We start from the raw sequence: 19,302 nt of genomic DNA on the forward strand, positions 1-19,302 counted from the left end.
CCAAACTGCATTCTGCACAAAAGAAGGCAACTTCAGTATATGACCATAATGTTTCTGAGCCCTGTCGGGAGAGGTCCTGCCTCTTTGAAAACTTTGGCCCAGAGATCCATGATGGGCAAATTTCCTGGTTTCCTGTACCAAGTGGGACGCTCTCAGCCACCTGGACACATGCATGGAGAGCCAGTGACAGGCCAGGGGAGGCCGGGAGTGAGCCTGGACCTTCCATTCCTTCCGCTCTTGAAGACCAGCAGGGCTGTAATGACCAGCCAACCCGCCCGTGCTGGGAAAGCCAGGCTCCAGAAGGCTCCTAAGGCAGGCCCTCCAGGAGGCCACGGGTATGTTTGGCACTGGCTGGGCACCGGCAGGCAGTGTGCTCCTGGGCCTGACTTTGTGACAATTTCCATTTTTAACGCTACCAGACACCTCCTGCTGCAGTGAAAGCAGACACCTTCGGGGGAACCCAGCCTGAGCCAGGCTGCCGGGCTGAGGCAGTCAGGGCACTGTTCGTTCCCAGAGTCTCTCCCGAAGCAGCCATTGCCCTCTGGGGTTCTCTGTCTCGTAGCGGTCCTCCCCCGGGGATGCCAGGGGCTCCAGCGCAAAGAGCTCTGCGTCCCAGTCCGTGTCGTCCCCCGAGAAGTTGAAGAGGATCTGTCTGGAGCTCACCAGGCTGGAAGGGAGGAATGAGGCAAAGGGTTTAAGTCTGGCTTGGCTGGCCGCACGGAGAATGGATGCTCCGATTTACCATCCTGACGGAGCCCATCGGATGCTCCCCTAGTGCTGGGCCTCGTGGAGGACAAAGCAGTATCATCATGGGGGCTGTGGGTGGACTTCAGCTGGACCTCAACTGGACCTCAACGTGGCCCTGGAGGGGAAGGATGGGTGATGAGGGTTGAGTCCTGGTTTTAATATGTCCAGTACACTGTCCATTTTTATGGGAGGAAACTGCCATTTAGAAAACCCCTGAACCCATCAGAGTTGGATGGCTCTTGTAGAAACAGAGGAAGACAGGTGGACAAGCCGAGACAGGCCCTTCTGTTGTGAGAGGTCAGCTCCCTGCAGCATGGCCTAGGGTGGCCAGATCAGGAGCGCACATACTTCTCTGAAGGACTAAGTCACAGGGATTTGGGGGTTAGAGATGGCAACTCATCTTGGGAGAGGAGGATCTGTAGGGAGAGAGGCCAAGAGATGGTGGCAGGAGGGCCAGGAGGGGCCCAGTCAGCGAGATGTTCTCCATCCGAGCCTGGCAATGCCTTTCTACAGCAGGGCCATCTAATTGGTTCAGTGCTGCTTCCCTCATGGTGCTATGCCCTCCTCAACCCCAAAGTCTCATTAAAAATCTGCAGCACACAGTGTGTCAGTGGTACTTGGGGGAAAGAGTGAAAGAGGATGGACAGAGCATGAGGGCTAAGTGGGCCAGAAAGGGAGAGGCAGGTCCAGAGCTCAAGGTACAGTTAGGGGTGGGGACAGTGGTGAACCAAGCTAGACTGTGAATATAAGACTATCAAAAAATGTTTTAAACTAAGACCTCCCTCCCCCCATACACAAAAGAATGATTTTTCCATGTAAGATGGGGGTTCAGGGCACCTAAGAAGCAATGCAAGAGTCTGGTGCACATGAGAGCATCTTGGTTATGCTAGGTGACCCGAGCACTCACTCTTTTTTGCAGGCTTTGGGCTTAAATTTCAACGTGCTGAAGGCCCCTTCCACAGCCTTGGGCAGGTAAATGGGGTGCCTTTCGAGTCTCCTCTGAGTGCCGATGGCCCTGCGCTCCGTGCTCGTCCGGAACTGGCCGGCTGCCGTGTGCCCAGCGATGTCCTCGGAGCATCGGCGGGGCACCCGCAGGATCCAGTTGGAGTGCAAGCTGTGGTCCCGGGAGCTGGTGGCCACTGGAAGAGAGAAGCAGGGCCCCCGGGAAAGGAGGACTCACCACGGGGGGCAGCAGAAGGCCATGAAGAGGACAAATCCAGCTAAGAACCCACAATACATACATACGTAAAACAGGAAATTCTTAGGAAGGCCCGGAGAGCCAAGCAAAGGGGATGATTCAACTCTGCAGTCATCGTTTGGGGAGACAATGCACTAGCGTGTGTCCATTAAAGACAAGCACATAGACCTACGTTTACTGACTTGGAAAGATGCCCATGATGTATTGTAAATTGTTAAGTGAAAAGAGTGGATGAAAATAGCAAAGAGATCTTGTTTTTGTTTAAAAAGAGTAATAAAGTGAGCCTGTGTGTGTTTAAAGCCTTTTTGAGAGGACGTACACCAAACTGTTAACAGTGGTTCTTAACTCTAGGTGGTAGAATTACAGGTCAAATTCTTTACTTTCTTCTTTATACTTTGGTGTACTGTTTGATTCATTTGATTTACAGTGAACATACGTTACTGTGGCTATCAGAGAAAAAAACATGAAGTCATTTCCATTAAAAAATTATAAGAAGATGACACATCTGTGAAGATGACACTTGTGCCCTCAGTAGATTTCATTGTCCTTTCACCAATGTCTGGATTCCCCAGGCCCGACTCTGAAGGAGAGGGCTGTTCTTTGTCAGGGGCTGCAGTGGGAGAGGGGGGCAGGCCAGTTACCCTGCAGGGTACAGTGAGCTTGGGGAGTGGGAATCCCCTTCTGTGAAACTGCACAGAACCCAGTGAGAACCGAAATCTCACAGACACATGTCCATCAGGGCTAGAAAAACAACAACACACCACAAGAATGTAATCTTTGAGCATTAAATAAAATATTTAATATTTAACATTAAAAATTATTTAGTATTGGTACCAAAAGCTGTTGCCTCAATAACCAGGGACCAGTAACCGCTAAATTAAATCATCATTAATTACACCATGAGGGGCAAGTCGAAGATGAAAGAAACTGACAGTTGAGTTATGGAATTTAAAAGTGGGCTCAACTCATGAATGTGGTTGAGTTATTTGCTCTCCATCAGGAGACAGCCAGTGATACACCTTGGCAAGGAGAAAAGCATCACCCTCGGCCTTCACCTCACTCCCCCTCCAACAATCCAGACTGGGCTTGAGCAAGCACCCCGGCCCTCTCCTGTCTACACATCCTCGAGAGTGGTGGCCCATGAGGGCCACAGGGGGAGTGCTGGGGGGAGGGGTGCAGAGGGGTGACAAAGTGGGTGAAGGGTCAGAGTCGGGTCCAGCAGACAGGGCTGCCCAGGGCCAAGCTAGCTCAGGTAGGGTCACAAGCCCAATTTTTAAATATACTTTGTCTATTCCCTTTTCTTCTTCTTTTTTCAATTCTGGTAAAGACACATAACATAGAATTTACCATGTTGCCATCTTGTAGAGTACAGTTCAGTAGTGTTGAGTATATTCACATCATTATGTGACAGATCTCCAGAACTTTTTCATCTTGCAAAACTGAAACTCTAAACAGATTTGTGGTTGCCAAGGGGGATGGAGTGGGGGAGGGATGGATTAGGAGTTTGGGGTTAGCAGATGATAACTACTACATATAGAATGGATAAACAAGGTCCTACTGTATAGCACACGGAACTATATTCAATAACGTGAGATAAAACAAATAGAAAAGGATATAAAAAGAAAGTATATATATGTATAACTGAATCAGTTTGCTGTACAGCAGAAATTAATACAACATTGTAAATCAACTATATTTCAGTAAAAAATTTAATTAATTAAATTACATTAAATTAAAAAATCACAACAGCTGTTTAAAAAAAAAACCTGAAACTCTATACCCATTTAACAACTCCCAACTCATCCCTTTCTTTAATTGTTGCCCTATTGCTTTCCCTCCTGGAGCCTTACAAAATTCCACCCCACTTCTACTGCGGAAAATGGACCACAGGAAGGAGTTTTTGTCCAAATACAGCCTGAGGATTGAAGGGGAAGCCTGGAGTGACAGCAGCGGCAGCAGCGACGACGAAAGCCAGGGCCCCAAGGAGTAGAGCAAGCTCAGGGCCAGGCATTGGCTTGCAGATGTGAGTTTCCGTTTAATCAGAGAAAGTCCACTCCAGAGACGCCACTCCACCCACCTCCTGCCACCGGGATGACACTCACCATCGAAGTCCACATCTTCGTTCTGCGGGTCAACCTCAGCAGCCCGTGGCCGCTTCTCCGTATCCAGCTCTGCCATGATGGAGTCAAAGAAGGCGATGGCCTCCGCCACATCCGCGCTAAACTGAGAGGGCTTCTTGGGCGTTGCTTTCTGCTAGAGATGAAGGGCAGAGAGGAGAAAGCAGAGCTGCCTGAGCCAGCCAGTCACACACAAGTGACACGGAAAAGGACCACATGTTGCTGAAACTAAACCAATGTGAAGTTATGAATTTGCAGGTAAATTTGAATAAGTGCCCTTGAAAGGAAGGTAGACACTCCAGATCCACACTTGCTGTAGGTCAACGGATTTCAGATTATCTCCAGGAGGGGGAGTGAAGGGGTGGGTAGATCTGCCTCTGTCTTGGTCAGGGACTGTTATTGACCATTAGGCAAAATAATTTGTCTTTCTTTGGCCTGTTGCCTGCTGATAAACCCAATTAGGAGATTGTACAGTTCCTTAGGTAGGCGATGAGATGCTCACAGCAGGAAAGAGGGGATGAGATGTGTTGAAAATAAAATACTCCAGAAGAGTTTTCAGTACCTAAAGTGGCCAAATTTCGGTTCAATCATGGAATAAATTGAAGACAAATTGGTGTGATTGTTTGAACACTGTAAGGAATAATATTGGGTTGGCCAAAAAGTTTGTTCAGGTTTTTCCGTAACGTCTTTAAAGTAGTTTTTAAAAAAATCTATGGAAAGCCTAACTAGGTTCCAGGTTCTGTCCTGACTCATTCTTCATGATGTTATCATCACCATCATTATCATCATCACCATCATCGTCATCATTCTCTTCACAACAGCCCACAGTCAGTCACCAGCGACCGGCATCACGGAAGTTCAAGCACCGTGGTGGACTTCAATGGAGAACTCATGATGTAGGCACAGAATCAGTATGTGAACTAATAAAAAGCTCCCTGAAGAATTTAGGAAATAAGAGAACTCAGGGAGAAAAAAGAAAGACAATACGTGTTAACCTGGGCTATTTGGACCAAATGTAGAGTTCTTTTATTTTTTGTGTGCACTTTGAAAGTGAGATGGTATTAAAAATGAAAGTGATTTAATTGCAGATTTGCATGTTAGGAAACTAAAGGATGATATCTTTATATATGCATAAGATTTTGGTAAAATGTATGCATTTTGTACCACTAGGAAACATTTGTACCACTAGGAAGCCACGCGGCTTATAGGATCTCAGTTCCCCGGACCAGGGATCAAACCCGTGCCCCCAGCAGTGAAAGCACAGAGTCCTAACCACTGGACCACCAGGGAATTCCCAGGAAACATTTTTAAATAGAGGATTTTTTCCTTTTATATTTGTAAGGAGCACTCTTGGAGAAAAAATTTGGAGAACCACAACATACACTGAACCTTTTCTGTTAAAAGTGGAAAACTATTCACATGTAGTTATCTCACCCCCTTCAAAGAGCCCACTAAAATGAAAGTGGGCAGGGGGAAAGTTGAGACCCAGTGTCAAAGAGAACAAGAGAGAGGTCATCAGTGGGAGAGAGATTTCCAAGAGCTCCTGCCAGATGGAAAGCAGTTGAAGCGGGGGAATTGATGTAACAAAGCAGAGGGACCTCCCTCCCAGAGAACCATGGGTGGATGAAGCAGCTCAGAAGGGGGACAGTTTGACCCTTGGAACCAGAAATGCTCCAGACTTGGCAACACCAGGCACACCAAGGGTTGGAATGAAAAACTGAGGGGCTGGTTGAAAGTCTGTATGAGCACAGAAGGCTGGGCCACCAGCATCCTTCCTGCAGGCAGATAACAGGAAGGCTCATATCTAGAGGCAGGTCCATATGCTTTTATCCTCCCTGTGTTTTCTCTTGCTCTCCCTCTGCCTTGAATGCCTTATCTGGCCAACTCCTATCCAACCATCAAGATGTGGCTGAGACAGCTCTTTCTCCAGGAAGACCACCCTCTCCTGGGCTGTTTCCCTCCTCCAGGCTCCATGGTCCTCAGTACCTAATCTAATTCTATGATGGCACATATTATTTTAGAGAATTTTTTGTGAAGTGGAAGAGAGAGAAACAAAGAATCGAGAAAACCACATGATCTGGACTGAGCCCCAAAGGAAAGTTGAATATTATTTAATAGAAATGCAAGGTCTGTAGGTTTTCCCATCTCAAAAACCATCTCCACATGGAAGGGATATCACTAAGTCCCTGGTAGCAACTGCCATCAGTGTTTGGCTGAATGCAAGAGTCTCAACCTTGCTCATGGGCACCATATTCTTTTCCATCTGGGTCACCCTACAATTTCATCTAAGCTGTTCATTCCTCAGTGTCCCCAGGAAGTAGACTTTGGCCAGAAGCTCAGAGCAGCCTGGATCCATTGCCTTCATTTATTAAAAGGCTTAAAAGAGAGTCAACTTTGGTGTCTTAACTATTAAAGGCTAAGAAAACAGCAATGAGCACACTGCCAGTAGTTAGGTTAACACAAGCCCTTGACTGTGGCCTCTTGTGAATATCCCCAATCTCCTCAAGAATTATCCTCTAAGGATAATATTTACAAAATAAAAAAATAAATTACCAGCATATACACCACCACCTCAGCCATTGTACTCTCTGTCCATCAAAACTAATGGACAAAGACCCTTTCAGCTGCACATTTCGTTGGTTATTCCAAATATTCAAACATGTTTCTTGTTTGCAAAATTTCAAGCTTGGGGACTCGACACTCCCGCACAGCTCACCCTCTCTGCTGTGCTTAGCAGTGATTGCCTTCCTGGGCACAGCCACAGACACTGACAGATAAGCTCCTTGGCCAGCACTTAAAAGTCTGCTCTTTGGGGCCACACATCCGGGGCTCTGCTGGAGCATTCAGTACACTATCACCGTTATAAAGCTTGTTTCTTTTAAAAGAGCTTTTGGATCCTGGTGTGGCTGGAGAGTGAGACATTGGTGACATTATTTGTGGCTGACCCCTATGTACCTGTGTGACCAAGTCTCATCCCCAAAGAGAGCTTTCCCCAACTTGCCTCAATTACCTTCATCAGTTTCACCCAAGCCCTTCATGGAATGAGGGAGGAACATAAATAAATGAAAATGAATAAACAATTGCTTTCTTTCCTTCCTTAGCTCTGCCTTCCTTCCCTGCAAATGAAAGCACCACCCCTTGAAGGAGTCTGAGGACCCGCTTGGGGGGGATGATGGTTATGAGGGGTTATGACTCCCCCTCATCCCTGTCCGGGCGGTTCTCACAGTGGAGCCCAATCCCAGCTGGAGGTTGAACCCTCATTGGATGCTCTTAAAGAATCTCTACACTGGCCCTTTCCCAGATCAATTAATTTAGATAACCAGCTGATTCTAATACAGAGCAGTTGAGACCCTCTTCTCTCTAAGGATCCAGGCATAGGGAAGGGAGCAAGAGGGCCCATGCTCCCCACCTCGGGGTCTGGTTTAGGATGAAAACCTTAAATACCAGTCTCACGCCCTGAATCTGCAAGAGCAGACAGGAGTGTCTCCATGAAGACAAGGACACAAGGGACAGGACCCAAGGGGATAGGACACAGGTCAATGAAGAAAGAGGACAAAGCGCCTGGATTACAGGGCCCGGACCCTTATTTCCCTGTGTATTTCCCATTGCTCAGCACATGGAGACCAGGTAAAGGGACCCCACCCCCCTCTGCCCCATCCCCTTACTAGCTACAGGTATGAGGGCATCCCACTCATAGGCATGCACCTACCTTTCCCACCCAGTTCCCAAATGTGACCTAAATCACCTCCTGGCTTGGCGGGAGGGGGCGGGGGAGGGCAATTTCCTCTGTTTGTATTCATGCAGTTTTGTTTGCATCCTGGGTGTAATGTTTGGTATTCATCTCTGCTAGTCTTCATTTTGACTAGACATCAAGTTTTTTGTTTCTCTCTCTGTCATTTCTTTTTGAAAACACAAGCAAATGTGTATTAACCCACTCTTTAAAAAAACAAAAGGTAGCATACAATATCCCCCTGTGAATTGCTTTCTTCACTTGGTGTATCCTAAGAATAACTTCACAGCAGTAGAGATCCTCCTCTTCCCTTTGAATAGCTGCACAGTTCTCCACTACACAGACACACTGTAGGAATGAACTACAGTCCCCTATTGTTCAGGTTGTTTGAAATCTTTTGCTATTACAATTAGTGCTTACACATACATACATCATTTTGCATTTTGCCAATAATACCCTAGTATAGGCTTCTAATTGTAAATATTCAGCTTGCTTTACAGAGAGAACGGTAAGCATCAAGTGATCTGGCAGGTCAGTTAAGTAAGATTTGGTTAACAAATCTTCTATTGTACTTTATAAAGTATACTTTTAAATGTCTCCAAATGAATTTTGTGATGATTTATCTGAGTACCAATGAAACTGTGGGTAATCATCAGTTAAATCCATTTCACCTGTAACCTGTCTTCCCGCATCAAGGTTGTTTTAATTGTTGCTACAAGACTTGCCTTCAAGGACTTCTTGTCCTCCAAGAAGCATGGAGCCTAAACAAGGTGTTTGCCTGAGTTGTTTTCCAGAAACTTGGCATCACCTGTGTCTAGTTGGAGCTGAGCCAGTTAAGGCTGGAAAGGACTACCAACCCTCCAACCAGGCATGCGCGAGTGTCTGCTCGGTGACATTTTGACATCAGAGGGCTGAGAACTCCGCCCTTAGATGGTGCTGGGCGCCTCCATTTTTGGACGTGCAGAGGCCTGTAGGCTAGTTACACCTGCACAGAACGACAATTACCCCACCCTTTCCTTAGCTCCCCACACCCCAGACCGCCCTGCTTCTTTATCGCATAGATACCTGAGCCCCTTGCCTTCTAGGAGGTGGATTTGAATTTGTTCTCCTGTCTCCTTGTTTGGCTGCCTTGTGAATAAACCCTCTCTTTGCTGCAAATCTCGGCATCTCAGCATTCCGGCTTGCTGTGAATCAGGCAGACAAGGCTGTTTTGGTGACACCAAGGCTAATCTACAAGTCCAGGCTCCCTGGACCTTTTCAAGTGCTAGTTTAAACTCAGGCTGATTCTGGCTTTTCCTGCCTTTCCCGCAGCTTCCATGGGCCTTTCTGGCCTCTACTATGACCTTCTCTTGGTCTCCAGCCAAGACAACTAGCACAAGAGCTGCACAACTGAGGCTCAGGGTTCAGGGCTCAGGCTAACATCACAGAAAATCTACTTTACAAAGCAGGGGTTGCACAAAATGGGGCATCAGTCATCAACACCCCTGGGTGAGATCCAAATGGTTCTCCCTCTCTGAACTCAGAACTCTAAATAAAAGTGGACTGCCTCGCCCCGCCACCCCCCGATTTTGACTTTTTCCTAGCCCAGAAATGAACTACTTTGGAAAGGCTGCGTGTAACACAGGCTGCTTCCTGTGGCCCCTGCTCAGGCCTGGGTTTCGCAGGGCTCATGTTCCTTCGCCAGCAGCCCTTCCGCAGCCCCAGGGGAAGGCGCTTTCTCTGAAAGCCATCTGTACTGCATTGCCGACTCCCCTTTAACCTTCAGTGGCCTTAAGGTTATCATTTTCCAAGCCTCCCCGTCCCATCCCCTCACAACAGGCCTGGGTCTTGGATTACTTTCCCCAGATAGAACACTTGCATCTTTCCAAACCAAACTCCACCGTATTTCTCATTTTAATTTTTGAGTCCCCCAAGGCAGTTTATTTTTCTGCATTTCATATCACCTCCCATCCTGCCTGGTTTCACCTGCCCTTGGGGTACTTGAGCTTCTCCAATCTGTTTACTTTCTTCTGGGATCTGTCAGTATTTGTCTGCAAGAGATCTGGATGCTACAAAATGAACTTCCAGTTGTAAACAGAAATATTGTGTCAGAGGTTAGGGTAGGGGGACATTCTAAACCCACCCAACGTCAAGAGGACCACCACTAAACATCTAGCCTCTTCCTCCCCTCTTCTTCCTGGTGTCACTCCCCCCCCCCCACCTCTTCGGAGGGCCAACTCACACGGCATCTCCTTTCTGAAGCTTTCACTCATTGCAGCAGACAGACCCACACACATCTTTTCTATGCTCATATTCTGCCTTGTGTGGACAGCAACGTTGTATTATACCCTCAGAGCCCCACACTAGACCCGTGATCCTTAACCTCATCTATGAAATAGCTTTGGCAAATAGCACTCACAGATAAGACTGTCTTTGGATAGACGCTCACTGCCAGCCACTACCTACATGAGAGAAGTTGTCGGATATACCCAACTTCCAACATTCTTGTTGTAATTCTACCTGTTTCTCTTCCAACACACCAGTGTGATTCAGGCAATGATGCTGAGAGTTGCAGCTTCAGATTATGGGCTGCATCAGGGCAGGCGGACTGTCTTTCCATCTATGAATGTGGAACACCCATTTCAATGCCTGACACGGAGTAATTTGTTGAATGAATGAATGTATGCTATATACATGCCATTATCATATGTTTATATTCTCCAACCAGTTTGCATGTTGCTAATGTATATTGTTGGATTTAACTTAGCAAATTTTGAGAACTCTGTACTCCTTATTTTTATGGAGTCTTATAATACTGTCTTGAGCTAATCGTACCTGGAAATCAAAATGTCAGTTCATTGTGATGAAATTTCCAGGATCAAATGTGGGACTGGTCTGGATTGGAGAGATCATTTTCCCTTGGATCATTCAGCTGGGTGAAATGAAACGCAAAAGAGCTCAAATTTATCCACAAGCAATTTAATGTCCTCAAAAGAAGCTTTTCAGGATAAACCTTAAAAGCTCTAATACATTCTCTTTCCTTCTGCCATCCTTGAAATGGCTATTCAAGATCAAGTCCAAAGCAATACTTATCTTATCCCTTTTTTTTTTTTTTTTTTTGGCTGTGCCAGGTCTTAGTTGCGGCACGTGGGATCTTCTTTGTGTCATGTGGACTTCTTAGTTGCAGCATGCATGCGGGATCTAGTTCCCTGACCAGGGACTGAACCTGGGCCCCCTGCATTGGGAGTGCAGAGTCTTAGCCACCGGACCACCAGGGAAGTCCCATCTTATCCCTTTTATATTACATCACCTAAGGAAATGTGTACCCATCATTGAATAGGGGTTTGTGATAAAAGAATAGGAGCTTAAGAAATGAGAACTGTAAATCTGAGAAACAAACAACTTGGGGAAAGGTATAATCACTGAAATTTAAATACGTATGTACACATACCCACATCCAAATTTTCTATAGTTATGCTAATGGTAGACTTGTCAGAGCTGAAGGAAAAAAATAGTGATATAGACAATAGAGCTGAGAAAATCAGCCCAAAGAGATAAAAAGAAAGGACGAGGTTTGTCACAAACTGTAGTATAACTAAACTTGGGAATTACCTCTCATAGCTAAACATTACAATCATTTTGGAATCGTAGCTGCACGTCTTTTGTCTTTGGTATTAGAGGTTTCAGACTCACAGTCTGAGGCTTAGTCTTTTTTCTCCTGCTTTATAATCTGAAGGCCATTGTTTCTTTTGCTAGGAGCTGGTAACTCCTCCCCTTAAATGTCACCTAAATGACCATTTCACTTTAGTTCAACACTAAGTGAAGGTTTTTTGCTCACATTTGTCAAATTGTTCGAAGCCTAACTAATAGAACTGAATTAATATGCTTGAAACATAGTATAAAAAACTTCACGCCCGATACGTGAAACATCACAATCCAATGAGAGAAGGGGTGGATTTGTCCATAAATGGTGTTGAAACTTTGCTATTTGGGAAAATTTCAAGTTGGATTCTCACATCCCACTACATGTAAAAATTAATTGCTGAATAGATAAGAGGGTTGGGTTTTTAAAAATGGAACTATAAAAAAAGGAGAAAAATGGCAAATATGCAACTGACCTTGAGACATAGAAGGACTTTCTAAGCACGAAGCAAAGAAGTATCAAAGACAACAATTGACATATTTGACTACATAAAAATCAATAGTATTTGTAAAGATAAAATTGTACTCTTAAGTAAAATTAAAAGATACATAACTTTGAGAAAATATTTTTAACACATGTGGCAGACAATGTACTCACATCCTTAATATGAGTCCAGATAAATAAATAAAAATATTTAGTAGAGCCAAAAAATGTATAAAGACATGAATGGGCAATCCATTAAACAAGAAGTACACATTGGTTTGATAAAATAAAAGGGTCATTCTTTGCTTAAGCAATAATCCAAAAAAAGTACATAAAACAATGCAGTTAATCTATTATTATCAGTAAACTTTAAAAATTAATGACACTACTTGGTGCTGATAAAATGCAATAAGAAGGGCTTTCTAACTCATTGTTGATAAAAGTGTAAATTATAAAATATTTCTGGAAAACAATATGTAGAAGAATCTTTGAAAATGAATGGCCTTTCACCTTTGGCCCATTAATCACACTTTTAGGAGTCACTGCTAAAAAATGCCTTATAGACAGAGTAAGATGAATTTATTTATAATGTTTAACAACTGTTTAAAGAATGTGAGTTGTTAAATTTTTTGCCATTAATACTCTCAGTTTTCAAAAACTAGTTAATGAGATAGAAAAGAACCCACAATATAAATTATAAAAAAGTATGTGGTATGAGCCAAATTTAGTAAATTTATACATATACACACTTTAGGGTTGCCAAATTTAGCAAATAAAAATATAGAATGGCAGTTAAATTTCAATTTTATATAAACAGTGAATAAATTTTTAGTATAAATAGAAACCAAATATTATATGGACATAATTATACTACAAAAATCCATCATTTATCTGAAATCCAAATTTAAGTAGGCATCCTTTATTTTACCTGGCACCCCTAATATACATATCTGCAACTATACAAGAAATAAATGATTGAAAGAAAATATACTTAAATATTTTATCGTGATTGTCTCTGGATGATAGGAGATAGGACTCTAGGTCATTTTTATTTTCTTCCTTACACTTTTCTGTGTTTTATAAATTTCATTTAATGAGCAAATATAACTTAATAATCGGAAACAAATGTTTACCTAAAAAAAAGTGTCTTTTTGATGGTAAACTCTGATCCATTACATGTGGGATGTTTTAATTATTAGGATCATTCCATATGAATATCCCCAAACTATATTCTACTCCATTAAAAACAAGATAATTTTCCACTCACTGAAAACCACAGACCTATTACTTTTCCAGGTCTTCCATCAAACTTTGTAAAGTTCCATTCTTAAATTACAATTGGAGCTTCTCGGGTTATTAGTTTATTGAGCATCTACTATATGCCTGGAGCTGCACTAGAGGTTGGAGATAAAAAGAGAAGTAAGACATGGTGGCCCCACTCAATGAGCTCACGGCCAGTAGCAGACACAGCAAATGAACAGACAATTACGGTGCTATGTGCTGACTGCTGGGTGCTGGGTGCTGGGTGCTGAGTGCTGAGATAAGGGTCAGACCCAGAGAGGGGGGACATCCACTGCATTAGATTGTGGACATGAGAAATGGCTTCCTGGGGCAGTGCTTTCTCTGCTCTCTTAAAAGACAAGAAGTTAGCCAGGTGGGCGGGGTGTGGTAGAGAGGAAAAACGGAGGCCGAAGTACTGTATTGTTTCTAGGCTGAGCAAACGGCACATGTCTGGAAGGTAGATTGGGGAATGTAGTTACCTGTCTTGTGGTCTGACTGAGAGGGGCTGCAGGAATTGGATGCTCTGTTATCAATGATTATTTTACTGTCTGCCATCTTCTGGAGAGCGCTGCCAAGCATAATAGAATAGTCTTTGCAGCTCATACTAAATGTTCACTGCCCTTCAACTCTGCCAACCAGATACAGGCCAAGTGATAGAGACCTCCAGTAACTGATGCTCACAGAAAACCTGCACTTTAATATCACTGTGTTTGCAGAAAGTCCCCCCAACAGATCTGAAAAATAAATCCCAGTGGTATGGAACCGATTCAGAACCTTCTTCCCATTGCATATGCAATTTATATATGGATGATTTGGAATCTTTTTAGATGAATTGGATTCAGATCTTTCTACCACAGAGGAGAAAAAAAATCTATTTGCTGTTGACTTGGTCTTATTTCATGAACCAGGATTGAATGGCCAATGATAGAAAATTGATTCTGAAAGCTAACTATTATCAGAACAAAACTACTTGAAATAAAAATCAATCACTTTTGGCAGGCATTCTCCAGAATTCCACTGGTTCTGTTTAAATCATTCTTGTAGCAGGTGAATTTCTTTAGTTGGAGCAGGGTGGGAGGGGGGTTGGTGCTGGGAAGGGTGTGCATTTTGCAGCTGGTTCATCCAGGCAGACATATCGGGGATCGAAGCTGCTCAGAACTATATGATTCACAGGTGAATTAATGAAATTTCTTCTGGCTGTGGTGGGTGACCATGAACCTTGGCTTTGGAAAATGTCAGCCCAAATCTTCTGGGTAGAGTTCCTTGGGGCACTGCAGCCAACCCCAAACAGCCTCTCTGGCAGCACAGACACTGTGGTCCACCCAGGTCCACTTAGGTGGCCCAGTTCTCACAGAGGGATGCTGGCTGTTTACCTGTTCATCTGGCTCTAAAACCGTGGGGAGCTGTCCTCAGTGAGGACCCCAAATGCTGATGAGCACTCCGGGCAAAGTCAGAGCATAATCTCAAACTTTTCCTCCTCACCTCCCATCAAAACCCAAGCTCATGGACCGTAAAAATGAAGGAAGTTCTGACACAGGCTACAACATGGATGAACCTTGAAAACATTATGCTAAGAGAAAGAAGCCAGTCACAGTACAACAGATACTGTATGATTCCAATTATATGAGGTTCCTAGAATAGGCAAATTCATAGAGACAGAAAGTAGAATACAGGTTTCCAGAAGTTGGGGGAAGGGGAAATGGGGAGTCACTGTTTTCTGTCTAGGATGATGAAAAAGTTCTGGGAATGGATGTAGTGGGCTACACAACACTGTCCTTAATGTCAGTGAATTGTACACTGACATTACCATTGAAAAAATGGTTCAAATGGTAAATTTTAAATTTTTTATGAGTATTTTACTTAAAGAGGATATTATATTTTAAGAAATAAAAGATCATTGTCAAACCTTTTATAAAAACACTCTCCTGATTCCTAAATGAAGTGTTTTTAGAGCCTCCGTGACCTCTTAAGGAATTCATTTTCTAGTGTTCTACTAATATACTTTCAGAAAGTGTTCTAAAAATATATTAATTAGGGCTTAATAGACTTTTGGATGAACTGTTATGGGTTTATATAAATGATCATTTGGAAAAGCTCACAGAAAGCTCTGATGTAAAGAACTCTGATTATTGTCTGGCACTTAACCATTTGAAAGGTGTCCAGCATTACACATTTTTCTTTAAAAGAAATTTATATAGGGCTTCCCTGGTGGCGCAGTGGTTGGGAATCCACCTGCCAATGCAGGGGACACGGGTTCGAGCCCTGGTCCGGGAAGATCCCACATGCTGCGGAGCAACTAAGCCCATGCGCCACAACTACTGAGCCTGCACTCTAGAGCCCTTGAGCACGTGTGCCACAACTACTGAAGCCCGCGCACCTAGAGCCCGTGCTCCTCAACAAGAGAAACCATCACAATGAGAAGCCCACGCACCACAACGAAGAGTAACCCCTGCTCGCCACAACTAGAGAAAGCCCGCATGCATCAACGAAGATGCAACGCAGCCAAAAATAAATAAATAAATAAATTTATTTAAAAAAACAAATAAGGTCACTTTCTGAGTACTGAGTGTTAGGACTTAAATATAGGATTTGGGGGAGACAAGATTCAGCACATAACAGGGGGTCAAGGGAAAAGAACAGAGTTTGCCCTAAATCTGAACATCAGCAAGTGTTTTCTACCAATGCAGGAAGGTGATGACATTCCTGAAGCAAGGGCCTCTCCGGATCCCCTGCCCCTGCCATGCACAGAGAGCCAGGAAGGCCACCTTGCTAGCCACGGAGACCTCACCCACCGTTTCTCAGGCACGCCCAGCAGACAGCTCTTTCTTTGGGAGCAATAGGGAAGGAGAGCAGCTTGTCTCCAGGCTCCTATACACCTCCTGCACCATACATTTCAGAGCAGTGAACACTGGACTGCCTAGTATGTGCCAGGTCCTGTCACAGGCCAGATCTTTCTTCCTCCTCACAAGGTATATTCTTATTTCCGTTTGTATGCTCCAGAAATAGAGGCCCAGAGAGAGAAACTTAACCTGAAAAAGGCACACAGCTGCTAAATACAGACCTAAAATTCAGGCCTTGATCTGACTAACTTCAAAGCCATTTTAAAACTCTTTCCTGACTTATTTCACTAAGCATAATATTTTCTAGGTCCATCCACATTGTTGCAAATGGCAGTATTTCATTCTTTTTTATGGCTGAGTAATATTCCATTATATATATCTCACATCTTCTTTATCCATTCATCTGCTGATGGACACTTAGGTTGCTTCCATGTCTTGGCTATTGTAAATAATGCTGCTGTGAACAATGGTGTGCATGTATCTTTTCGAATTAGTGTTTTCGTGTTTTTCAGATATCTGCCCAGGAGTCAGTTTGTTGGATCATATGGTAGTTCTATTTTTAGTTTTTTTAGGAACCTCCATACTGTTTTCCATAGTGGCTGCACCAATTTACATTCCTACCAATGGTGTAGGAGGGGTCCCTTTTCTCCTAGAGAATACCACACTTAGTGAAATAAACCAGACAAAGAAAGACAAATACTATATGCTATCACTTATATGTGGAATCTAAAAACTAATACAAATGAATGTATATGCTAAACAGAAACATACTCACAGGTATAGAAAACAAATTTATGGTTACCAAAGGGGAGAGGGAAGAGGGGAGGGACAAATTAGGGGTATGAGATTAACAAACTACTATACATAAAATGGATAAGCAACAAGGATTTACTGTGTAGCACAGGGAATTATACCCATTATCTCGTGATAACCTATAATGGGATATAATCTGCAAAAATACCGAATCACTATAGTGTATACCTGAAACAAACACAATATTGTAAATCAACTATACTTCAAATAAGAACAAACAAACATAAAACCTCTCTCCTGGTTACACCGTGGTAAGAGACATCTCCTGAGGAAATCCCTGCACTGCATCATACCTGGGCCCTCTTCACAGCCATCCCTACAGGGCCAGAGCTGGTGTTCTACCGCTAACCCCTCCCTCTGTCTTCAGATGCTGAACTAGGATTGGAGCTGAGAGGAAGAGTGCTAGGTTCTACCAAGAAAGGACTCCATTTTGCAGGAAAATGTAGTGCTTGGTGGGAATCTAACCAGAACCGAGGACCCCAGGATGCTCAAGCTGGAAGTCCAGAAATCACGGCAACCCCCTCTGTCATCGGAGGTGGCCCCGAAGGAGGGGGGGCTGGCCCACAAATCCGCAGCTGGTTGGCCGCAGGGGCAGTACTGGAACCTAAGAGTAAGACACTTTGTATCGGCCCCAACACTGCCCTACTTCTGGAGTTCAAATGGTTATTTAAACTGCTCCCACCTGGGATAAAATGCAGACAGTTGAAACCAGTTGGGTGAGGCCAAGCCCTAGAGATCTGATAACAGGCCAGTAGGTCACTCAGTGTCAATGGGACTTGCAGGCCTGCAGGACACTCTTGGGGGGCGGGGGGGCATTGTTGGGCCACACAGGCCTGCTCTGAACACCTTAGAGCCCAGTCATCAAGAGAACAATTGATGGCAATTTAAAATAGCCTCAAACTTCTTTTTTTTTTTTTTTTAATTGAGGAAACAAAGGAATAAGTAACAGTGAGTTGGGGATCTTAACAAAATCAGGTCACTGAGGCTCAGCTTCCTCTTCTGCGATACAGAGGGACTTTCTCCCCCCTTCCCTTCTGGCATTATTCATTACTGGAATTATCTCAAAAAAAGGTAATGTGTACAAACACCGTAATAAGTATGAGATAAATGCAAGTTCTTTCTTTCACTAATTTCCTGCTTGGTCTGCCTGGGCTGGAAGCCTCCAGTGCCCAGCAAAGTTGTCATTCAATCTCCTTTGAGTCACAGACTTTCTCTGAGGCTGTGCCCGAGTCCCCCCAATACTCGGGCTCACAGAACAGACAGAGCAAATCCTCCAAATGTTCACTTTTCACTGGGATTTTTAGATGTGATGGTAATAATAAAAATAACAAAAACTTGTTGGGAAGTCACGTGCTGTCACTCAAATGTCATACAAGCATTCTCTCACCCAGGAAGTGGGCAATAAGTGACAGATGTGCCCTGCACACCGTCTGTCTGACACCAAGCCCGAGTCCTCCCCACAGGCTGCTCTGTGGATGCCAGAAGCTGCTCTTCCCCGTGGTCTCCACGTGAAAACTCAACATGGGACCAGCCATCCTTGCCAGGCTGGCGAGATGGCAATGGAGAGAGTCTCTGAGGTGGATGGAGCTGTCAGCCAGAAGGCGCAGATTAATGAAGCTGCGCGTGGATGATCCAGGGTTCCCACCCGCGTCAGAGGCTCTCGGAAAAGCGCTCACGTCAATGGTACTTCTCGGCGGCGGCACTCACCTTTATTTCTTTGCAGGCGGACTTCTTTCCTCCCCTGGAGGATTTCGAGGAGGTGGAGGAGATGCCCGGGGCGCGGCTCTGCTTCAGGTCACTGAGGCTGCTAAGGTACTTTTTGCGCAATGCCAGCAGCTCCTGTAAGTAATGCAAGCAGTCCTGGGTGCGCGAGTACATCCACGCCCGGTCCCCCTCCTGCTGCAGGTAGTACAGGCTGGTGTCCATACTGCTGGCGCTTTTGTATTTCTTTAAGGACTCGCTGAACTTCTCCCCGTGGTCCCCGACCACGTACATGGAGCTGCTGCGGATCAGCCTCACCGCGGGGCTGGCGCAGTCGCAGTAAGGGCTCTCCACCACCTCCGCCTTCCTCTGCGGGCCGGAGTGAAAGATGGAGTGGAGCTTTCTGAGCATGGTGCTCGGTTTCTCTCTGTGGGTGCCTTCCAGCTGCCTGCGCGGCGCCACTTGATCTAGCTGGGGGCCCAGGAGCCAACGTGCAGGCCTCCTGCCATCTGTCTTCCCGGAGGCCTCTGATTCTTGGAATCCCAGCGAGTGTGGGCTTGGTCAGGCGGGCGACCCGGGCATCTCTCATGGGGGGGGGACCTTACATCCAATAACCAAAATGCCATAAACCACCTGAGGACGTGAGGGAGTGCGCTGTGAGCTTAAAAGCAAGCTCCCTGGCTGGCTTAATGCACCATTTGGTGCTCATACCTTCCACGCTCTTCCATCGAAGGCCCCAGCTGGATGCAGAACACGTGACATTGCGTTTC

The 19,302-nt window shown here is 44.8% G+C and overlaps 1 protein-coding gene across 1 annotated transcript; it reads right to left on the reverse strand.

The window, feature by feature from the left end:
- Positions 1-492: 492 nt before the first annotated feature.
- Positions 493-18,943, reverse strand: C16H13orf42 (chromosome 16 C13orf42 homolog). The gene is made up of 4 exons (XM_061170713.1): positions 18,539-18,943; positions 4,048-4,195; positions 1,655-1,886; positions 493-667 (listed from the first exon to the last, which is right to left on the reverse strand). The coding sequence occupies exons 1-4, from the start codon at positions 18,941-18,943 to the stop codon at positions 493-495; spliced, it is 960 nt and encodes a 319-aa protein (XP_061026696.1).
- Positions 18,944-19,302: the final 359 nt, after the last annotated feature.

The sequence above is a fragment of the Eubalaena glacialis genome, chromosome 16 (assembly GCF_028564815.1).
Source record: "Eubalaena glacialis isolate mEubGla1 chromosome 16, mEubGla1.1.hap2.+ XY, whole genome shotgun sequence".
Lineage (NCBI taxonomy): Eukaryota > Metazoa > Chordata > Mammalia > Artiodactyla > Balaenidae > Eubalaena > Eubalaena glacialis.

Coding starts and splice junctions, on each gene's coding strand:
- C16H13orf42 (XM_061170713.1), bottom strand. CDS start 18,943: ATGCTCAGAAAGCTCCACTCCATCTTTCACTCCGGCCCGCAGAGGAAG. Junction 4,196..18,538: donor CCGCCTGCAAAGAAATAAAG/GTGAGTGCCGCC, acceptor CATCTCTAGCAG/AAAGCAACGCCCAAGAAGCC. Junction 1,887..4,047: donor CGAAGATGTGGACTTCGATG/GTGAGTGTCATC, acceptor TCTCTCTTCCAG/TGGCCACCAGCTCCCGGGAC.